We start from the raw sequence: 9025 nt of genomic DNA, 5'->3' as shown, positions 1-9025 counted from the left end.
AGGCCCAGGGAGACAGCTCCGTGAATTGTCACACCCTCTGGCGTAGGCCTGCTGGTGATGGAAGTGCCTATGAGCGACCCTGCGCTCCTGCTCTTGGAAGTAACCCTGGCGAGCTCATCGATTCTCCACACTAGACTTGGTTAGCGTCATTTCTTTGGTCTGTAGTCAGTATCCATAGTATCCGGGTTGGGGAGTTTGGGTGGGTTGCGGGGTGGGGGGGGTTGGTCCCTGTGATGTGACAATTACTGAGACTCATAAAACGAGGCGAGACATTTATTGGGGTGGGGTGGGGGGTGGAGAGGAGGGGGCGCAGTTTAGTTGCTTCTGTGGGCCTTTAGATTGATAGGATTTCAATGTGAAACTCTGGCTGCTTGGGAACGACTCTATATTGAACCTGCAAAATGTGACCGTTCTGGAAGGCGAGGCTGTCTTGGTAGGAGGGCTGGAACACGCAGAGCGCGCCGCTCGTCCGGTAGAAACAGTGGCGGCTCTGCCACCCGCGCACGCAGGCCTGCAGCTTGACGGCCGCCTCCTCCTCGATCGCGTAGGCCCGCAGCAGGGCCAGCCGCTGCTTGCGCACGTGCCTGTGCAGGATGGCCCGCCACCAGGACTGGATCACCCAGGCCCGCAGCGCCGCCGCCAGCAGGGCCCTCCGCACCAGGAGCCCGCGCCACCAAGCCTGGATCCGACGAGCCGCGCGGAACCTTCTTTGGCATGCTCGTATCGCCAGAGTCAACTAACCAAGTAAAAGAACAAGATCAGCGCTGCGGAGACGGCTGAGCGGTTAAGCGCTTGCCTGTGAAGCCTAAGGGCCCCGGTTCGAGGCTCTTATTCCCCAGGACCCACGTTAGCCAGATGCACAAGGTGGTCCATGTATCTGGAGTTCATTTGCAGTGGCTGGAGGCCCTGGTGCACCCATTCTCTCTCTCTCTCTAATAAATAAATAAAAATAAATTAAAAAAAAAAAAAACAAGCTCACCCAGTGACTTTTTCACCATCCAATATATAGGGGGGGTTCTCTTAACAGTTAAACCCTCCCTCCTGGTGGTTCTGAGGACCCAGGGAGATGGATGGAATTTTTGTCCCTACTCCGGTCTTATTGTGGTGATGGTCAGGTCTGCTCACATTTTCAGTGTCCTCTATAAAATGTGCTACACGTGTCCTGTGGCTTTCAGGGGGAAGCTTTCTGGTCTTGAAGACTTCATGTGAATGTGAGGAGCCAGAGGACACTTGCTAAGCAGTACCCCAGCTATGCATGGCCTCTGTTGTCTCTGTCCTTGTGGTGGTTTGATTCAGGTGTCCCCCATAAACCCAGGAGTTCTGAATGCTACGTTCCCAGCTGATGGAGATTTGGGAGCTAACACTTCCTGGAGGCAGTGTATTGTTGGGGCCTGGCTTATGGGTGTTATAGCCAGTTTCCCCATGCCAGTGTCTGGCACACTCTCCTGTTGCTGTGGTCCACCTTATGTTGTCCAGGGGGTGATGTCCACCCTCTGCTCATGCCATCGTTTTCCCCTGCCATCGTGGAGCTTCCCCCTCGAGCCTGTAAGCCAAAATAGACCTCTTCTTCTTTTTTTTTCCCCCCACAAGCTGTTCTTGGTTGGGTGATTTCTACCAGCAATGCAAACCTGACTGCAACAGTCCCGAACCAGCCCAGAATGCTTCTTCTTGTCTCTCGGTGGTATCACACAGCTCTCTGGGGTCTCCCATCGCCTCACTTCTATTGATGTCTGTGTCTATCTCTTGATTACTCTGTCTCCAGTGGGCCCTGCCCAACCTTGTCCCCCCGTCCCCAGTGCACTGTTCCAGATAAAGAAGAGATTTAGGAGCAGGAGGGAAATATTGAGCCAAACCCAGTGGGATCAAAGATGGCTTCACCACTGCCAGGGACATTGACCTCTGCTTTTCATGCTCCTGGGTGCCACCTACCTTCTTTTGCCTCTTTTTCTCAAGTTTCATTTCATCACACTTCTGCAATTAAAATGGAAGAGTCATGAGTAAAAGCCATGGGATAGTCTGCAGAGTCCCCCAACCCAGCTTTCTTTTGCCTCCCCTAGAATTCTCTAGTACTTCCCTCTCCCGGGAGCCATCTTCCCTCCCCGAGGCCAACTTTTGGGGGCCTGAGCTATCCAACCACAATGCCAGGTTCAGGTTTAGTCCTCCCAGGAATCTAAAAATATTTATTTATTTATTTACAGAGAGAGAAAGAGAGAGAGAGAGAATATGAGTGTGCCAAGGCTTCCTGCTGCTGGAGGAGTGTGTATGTGAACTCCAGATGTGTGTGCCACATTGTGCTTCTGGCTTCACATGGGTGTTGGGGAATTGACCCCGGATAGTCAGGCCAAATTAACAAGCACCTCCAAATGTTGGGCCATCCCTCTGGCCTCACATGAGCTGTTTTTTGTTTGTTTTATTTTGTCTTTATTCCTTAATCTCACCTACCTTCTGTCTTCTCTCAGCTTCCGCTTTTTTTTCACCACATTTCTGCAATTAAAATGGGGAGTCGTGGGTAAAAACCATAGTCTGTGCAAAATCCCAGAACCCCAGTTTTCTTTTCCATGCCCTAAAGTTGTCCAGGACTTCCGTCTACAGGACACATCTCCCCACCCCGAGGAGAGTAAGTCTGACAGTCTTACGCAGCACTGACAGCCCATGACGGGGGTTAGGGGCTCAGGTGATCATCTCCCTTTGGTCACTGCTCTTCTAACACCAGCAGTCATGGGATAGGCAGCGGAGGAGATGGCCATGATGTCACAAGGACAACTGTGATCCAGGAACCAGGTTGTCATCTGCAGACCCAAAGGTGTTGGATGATGAGCAAGACACCTTCCCTATTTCCAGAGATAGACCTCAGTGCTTACCAGTTATGTCCTACCCCAAGGATGGCTTTTGGTCTGGCCCACATGCAGGCTTATGATGTCATTGGTCACTGAGGACAGCTTATGTTGAGACAGACAGGTACATGAGTCTCCTTGCCTCTTTGACTCAGGGGCGCCTTCTGCCGTTCAAATTTATCTATATTACCATGAACCATTGGTTTCCTGAGAAACCAATTAACATTAACATCTTTATATATATCTTGTGCCCCAAATGTCGTAATTTAGCCAGCAAGAGCCTCTCCGTGGCTGGATTCTTCTGATGTGATGTCTTTATTTTTTATTCTTTTGTGTGTGTGTGTGTGTGTGTGTGTGTGTGTGTGTGTGTGTGTGAGAGAGAGAGAGAGAGAGAGAGAGAGAGAGAGAGAGGGAGGGAGATATGGTGTGTAAATGTGTGTGCTGTGTGCATGTTTCAATGCCCTGTGGCACCCCATACTCTTGCTCACAGCGGGGCTGCTTATCTGGTGTGGCCTGAGTGAAATGTCACTGTCCCGCTCCATTGTTTTTCTGCCTGGTCTTGTGTTTGAGCCCATTTCCGGAGCTCACACAATTCCATCAGTTCTTGGTTCTCTGCTCCCCTGAGGAACCGGGGTTACAGGCTTGTGTGGCCATGCCCAGTTGTTTAAGTGAAGTCCTGGAATGTGAATTCAGGCAGTCTCTGACCCCCCCCCCCCCCCCGGGCCCTCATGCTTGTGCAGGAAGCACGCTTAGCTGCTGAGCTAGCTCTCCTTCCCAGCATGTTTATCTTTAAACTACTTGGCTAATTTCTGACCCCAAACCTGTTTCACATTGTATTTACCTGCAGCGCACCAGGAGTTAGCCATTTCTCCATGTTGCCTTTCTGAGAGAAACTGTATCAAGAAGCCACATGTTGATACTATCGTGGGTATGACTGCTCGTAGGACTCCCAGTTGGTGGGGGGAAATGTGTGTGTGTGTGTGTATCAATCTCTTGGAGCCCTTTGTTCAATATATATATCCTCTCTCTCTCCATATATATATATATAGATAGATAGATAGATAGATAGATAGATAGAGACGCTGGGCAGGAGAGCTAGCTCAGCAGTTAAGCGTGCACACAGCACACACATTTTCACACCATCTCTCTCTCTCTAACACACACACGCACACACACAAAAGACTAAAGCATAAAGACATCACATCAGAAGAACCCAGCCACAGAGAGGCTCTTGCTGGCTAAACTACAACTACAACAAGATGTTAATGTTGGGCTGGAGAGATGGCTTAGTGGTTAAACGCTTGCCTGTGAAGCCTAAGGACCCCAGTTCGAGGCTTGGTTCCTCAGGTCCCACGTTAGCCAGATGCACAAGGGGGCGCACGCGTCTGGAGTTCGTTTGCAGAGGCTGGAAGCCCTGGTGCGCCCATTCTCTCTCTCTCCCTCTATCTGTCCTTCTCTCTGTGTCTGTCGCTCTCAAATAAATAAATAATAAAAATTAAAAAAAAAAAGATGTTAATGTTTCTTCACCTCAGGAAATCAATGGCTCATGGTAATATAGATAAATTTGAATGGTAGAAGGCGCTCCTGAGTCAAAGAGGCAAGGAGACCCATGTACCTGTCTGGTTCATGGTAATGTAAATAAATTTGAAGTGTATTGAGAATATATATACATATTTTTTTTCTAGCATTCAGAAGGCTGAGGCAGGAGGATCGCCATGAATTTGAGGCCAGCCTGGAGCTACAGAGTGAGTTCCAGGTCAGCTTGGGCTGTAGTGAGACCTTGCCTCACAAAAAATAAACAGGGGACTGGGGCAATGGCTTAGCAGTTACGGCATTTGCCTGAGAAGCCTGAGGACCCAGGTTCAATTCCCTAGGACCTACGTAAGCCAGATGCACAAGGGGGCGCACATGTTTGAAGTTCATGTGCAGTGACTAGAGGCCCTGGCATTCCCATTCTCTATCTGTCTCTCTCTCATAAATAAATAAAATATTAAAAACAAGCAAACATATATATATATGTAATTTATTTATTGGTGTGTGTGTGTGTGTGTGTGTGTGTGTGTGTGTGTGTGTACACCAGGGTCTCTTGCTGCTATAAAACGAATGCCCATCCTGCTTTATGTGGTTGGCTGGGGAATTGAACCTGGGCCAGCAGGCTTTGTAAGCAAGTACTTTAAACATTGAGCCATCTTCCCAACACCAGTAAAGATGTTTTTGTTTGTTTGTTTTTGGTTTTTCGAGGTAGGGTCTCACTCTGGCCCAGGCTGACCTGGAATTCACTATGGAGTCTCAGGCTGGCCTCGAACTCACAACAATCTTCCTACTGCTGCATCCCAAGTGCTGGGATTAAAGATGTGCGCCACCACGCCCAGCACCAATAAAGATATTTTTAAAATTTCAAGGTATCTCCTTTAGGTGCTACGTACTTACCAAGGGAAGACAGGTAACCCTAGAGTGAAGATGTGTGGGAGACTGACATCATCAAGGGAAGAATGAGCCCCATGACTAAAGGCACAAAGTCCTCCACCTTTAGGGCAATGCTTTCCCAGTGTTCTTTCATAACATTTAAAAATGGCACCTATTGCCTTTTCTTTTCTTTTTAAATTTTAGAGGGAGAGAGAGAGAGAGAAAGAATTGGCATGCCAGGGCCTTAGCCACTGCAATTGAACTCCAGACACTTGCTCCACCTAGTGGACATAGGTGACCTTGCACTTGCCTCACCCTTGTGCTTCCCGCTTACATGGGATCTGGAGAGTTGAACATGGGTCCTCAGGCTCTGCAGGCAAGTGCCTTACCCGATAAGCCGTCTCTTCAGCCCCTATACCACAAACTTCTAAATAGTCCATCTAGCAAAGAAGAGTCTTAGAAAGAAAGTTTTTGAAATGTAATGAACTGAATGAAAAATATACAGTGTAGCTGAATTTGTAGGATACTGTTGAAAGCAGCACCAAGAGTGAAATTCATAGAATATCCTGAAATCGACAATCTCAACTCTCACATAGCGGCCCAAACACCTGCAATCCAAGCACTCAGGAGGCAGAAGATGGCTCATGAGTCTGATGCCAGCCTGGGCTGCATAGCAAAGCCCTTTCTAAAAAAAAAAGAAGAAGAAGGAAGATGAATCCTAAAGGCAGCAAATAATAGAGATAATAGCAAACTTCATTGAGACTGAAAAAAAAAAAAGCACCACTATAGGATTGGTGAGACAATGAGCTGTGAACTGCTTCTAGGAAAAGAGCAATGACATTGAGAAATCAAGTGTCTTGTACTTCAGTGGCAGAGCACTTGCCTCGCATGCCCGTAGGCTGCGCTATGAGCTGCTCCACCACACCCTCCTCATCACCATGAGTGAAGCCTCAGCTCACTTCCATTGATTCTCTAGAGCACCCTTGCCATGATCAAACACCTTATGTCACTGCTCAGTGCTGGGAGTCACCCTTTAGGACACACACCCCAGGGTGGTCGTGCTGAACTACAGGAGAGGCATGTGCTGCAGATCACTGAGTCCCGACAGTTCAGCACTGATAAGGCCTCTGATGGTCTCCATGGGTCTGTGCACGTGTGTGGTGAATGCACACGTGCTTTTTTTTTGTTTTTGTTTTTGTTTTTTAAAAACTATTTTATAAGCTGGGCATGGTGGCACACACCTTTAATCCCAGCACTCAGGAGGCAGAGGTAGGATGATCGCTGTGAGTTCAAGGCTACCCTGAGACTACATAGTGAATTCCAGGTCAGCCTGGACTAGAGAGACACCTTGCTTTAAAACAAACAAACAAACAAACAAAAAACTATTTTATTTATTTATTTGAGAGACAGAAAAAGGCAGAGTGAGAGAGAATGGGCGTGCCAGGGCCTCCAGCCATTGCAAATGAACTCCATATGCATGTGCCACCTTGTGCTTCTGGCTTATGTGGGTCCTGGAGAATCGAACTGGGATCCTTTGGCTTTGCAGGCAAATGCCTTAGCCACTAAGCCATGTCTCCAGCCCCTGCACATATCTTTTTGAGTGCAGATGAGTACTCCCCACGAACACATGGAAGCCAGGAAAGAATATAGGACATCCCCCCCCCTTGCTCATCTACGATATTTCCTTGAGACGGAGTCTCTCACTGATTCTGGAACTTGCCGCTCTTTCAAGCCCCAGCAATTCTCTAATCTGGAGTTACAGATGTGCATGGCCACGCCCAGGTGTTTAACACAAGTGCTGGACAGTCAAACTCTGGTGGTCTCGCCCCCACCCCCGTGCGTGTGCAGGAAGCACTCTTCTCCCTCAAGGCCTCTCTACATCTTCCCTTCTGATTTTTGCCGAGTTTGTAGGATGTGGAGTGGAATCATCTGGCTGTTCTCATGTGTGTCTCTGTCCAAGAACTTGAGGAGTGATACCGGAGGGTAAGTGGTGGACTCGAGTCCTGATATGATCCCTTTCAGGCTGAGTGTCCCAGCTTTATGATGCCCGTCGGCTCCTGGGAGGGGTGGAGAAAACACCACTGTGCCTCCTCGCTGAAGCCCTGTGGGGATCACGTGGGCAAAGGGCTTGGAAGCTGCAGGTCCTGATCACAGCTCACTGTCTCCTAGTTTGTTTCTTCTCTGATCCATACTGACCACTGGTGTCTTTTTGCGTCAGCTGGCCCATCCTATTTGGCATGTTATTCTGTGGATCCCCACAGGATCCCTTGGAGGACTTCCATGAATAATCTTCCATTAGATAAAATTTTGCTAATATCTTTTTCCAAATCATCACCTTTCTTCTTATTTTTTTCGTGGTTGTATTCTATCTTTAATTTTATGTTGAATCCTCTCTCTGTTTCTCTTTAATTTTATGTTGAATCCTCCTCTCTCTCTACCTCTCTCTGTATGAACACGTGTGGGCAGAGGCCAGAGGAACACATTGGGTATCCTGATTTATTGCTCTTCTTTCTTTCTTTAACCTTATTTATATTTATTTATTTAAGAGAGAAAGAAGTAGAGATAGGGAGAGAGAGAAATGGGCACGTCAAGGCCTCCACCCACTGCAAACTAACTCCAGATGCATGTGCCCCCTTGTGCATCTGGCTTATGTGTGTGCTGGGGAACGAACCTACATCCTTTGGCTTCGCAGGTAAATGTCTTAACTGCTAAGTCATCTCTCCAGTCCTGCTCTTCTTTCTTGTTGGGAGCTGTAGCTGCTCTTTGACCATGAGAACTGCAGCTGTTTTTGGATCTCTGGGCACAGAGGCTTATCGTATGGCCTTGGCAAACCGTCTTCAGACACAGAGGCATTGGTGGAGCAGACTTTAGGCACGTAGGCACTGTCTAGAAAGTTTTATTTTCTGTATATAAGCTTGTGCTCGCCTGAATAAATCTGAGACCTTGATCAGAATATAGACTTGGTCTCCTTTGTGTCTCTTGTCTCCCATCCAGGTTAATTTCCCTTCGGGTTCTTGTTTAACTCCCCGCTGGCTGGGGCACTTTTTTATTTTCCTGAGATGGAGACTCTAACTGAATCTGGACCTACCTGTTGTCCCTTATCAGAGACTTTCAATTATCCTCCTGGCTCCATCCCCCCCACCCCCCAGTCCAGGGGTTATAGGCATGTGTACCATGTCTGGGTTTTTACATTGGTGCTGGGCACCACATTTCTCACATTTCATGTTTACATACCAACTACTCATATCTGCTGAGCCACCTGCCCAGCCCTGCTGAAATTTTTTTTTTTCAAGATAGGGTCTCACTTTGGTCTAGGCTGACCTGAAACTTACTTTGTAGTCCCAGGCTGACCTCAGATTCACAGCGATCCTCCTAACTCTGCCTCCAAATTCTGGGATTAAAGGTGTGCGTCACCACATGCTTTTTTTTTTTTTTTTTTAAAGGAATAAGATAATTTATTCTGAGCCAAATGTGAGTGACCATGGCCCAGGGACAACGATTAGGAATGGTAGAACTAACATATACTCACTGACTGTTGCACTCATGAGTTCACAGCAGCTGTGGGCTCCTGTAGGAGACTGACCCCATCAACACGCCATGGCAGATGGGGGAGGGGCTCACAAGCACTTGCTCCTCCCAGAGGAGCTTGTGTTAGTTTGAATGTAGGTTCCCCATAGGCTCAGGTAGGTGTTTTAGTAAAGCTTGTAACTTGGGCCTCCAGCCGCCTGCCTGGAGGAGGTGTCATGGGGCCTGGGGACCTGAATTTCCAGTTCAAAGGTGTACGG

The 9025-nt window shown here is 48.1% G+C and overlaps 1 protein-coding gene across 1 annotated transcript; it reads right to left on the bottom strand.

Annotated features, from left to right (window-relative positions):
- Nucleotides 1-334: 334 nt before the first annotated feature.
- Iqcf3 (IQ motif containing F3) lies at nucleotides 335-3708 on the bottom strand. Its single transcript, XM_004664179.1, has 3 exons — nucleotides 3676-3708; nucleotides 1930-1971; nucleotides 335-736 (listed from the first exon to the last, which is right to left on the bottom strand). Exons 1-3 carry the CDS (start codon nucleotides 3706-3708, stop codon nucleotides 335-337), a joined length of 477 nt encoding a protein of 158 aa, XP_004664236.1.
- Between the last annotated feature and the right edge of the window lie 5317 nt (nucleotides 3709-9025).

This window comes from Jaculus jaculus, chromosome 17, assembly GCF_020740685.1.
Source record: "Jaculus jaculus isolate mJacJac1 chromosome 17, mJacJac1.mat.Y.cur, whole genome shotgun sequence".
NCBI classification, from domain to species: domain Eukaryota; kingdom Metazoa; phylum Chordata; class Mammalia; order Rodentia; family Dipodidae; genus Jaculus; species Jaculus jaculus.
Note: the sequence above shows the minus strand (reverse complement) of the source record. Positions and strands in the feature narration are given on the sequence as shown.

Coding starts and splice junctions, on each gene's coding strand:
- Iqcf3 (XM_004664179.1), bottom strand. CDS start 3,708: ATGGAGAAATGGCTAACTCCTGGTGCGCTGCAG. Junction 1,972..3,675: donor TAACTCCTGGTGCGCTGCAG/GTAAATACAATG, acceptor TTTTAATTGCAG/AAGTGTGATGAAATGAAACT. Junction 737..1,929: donor AGAAAAAGAGGCAAAAGAAG/GTAGGTGGCACC, acceptor TTACTTGGTTAG/TTGACTCTGGCGATACGAGC.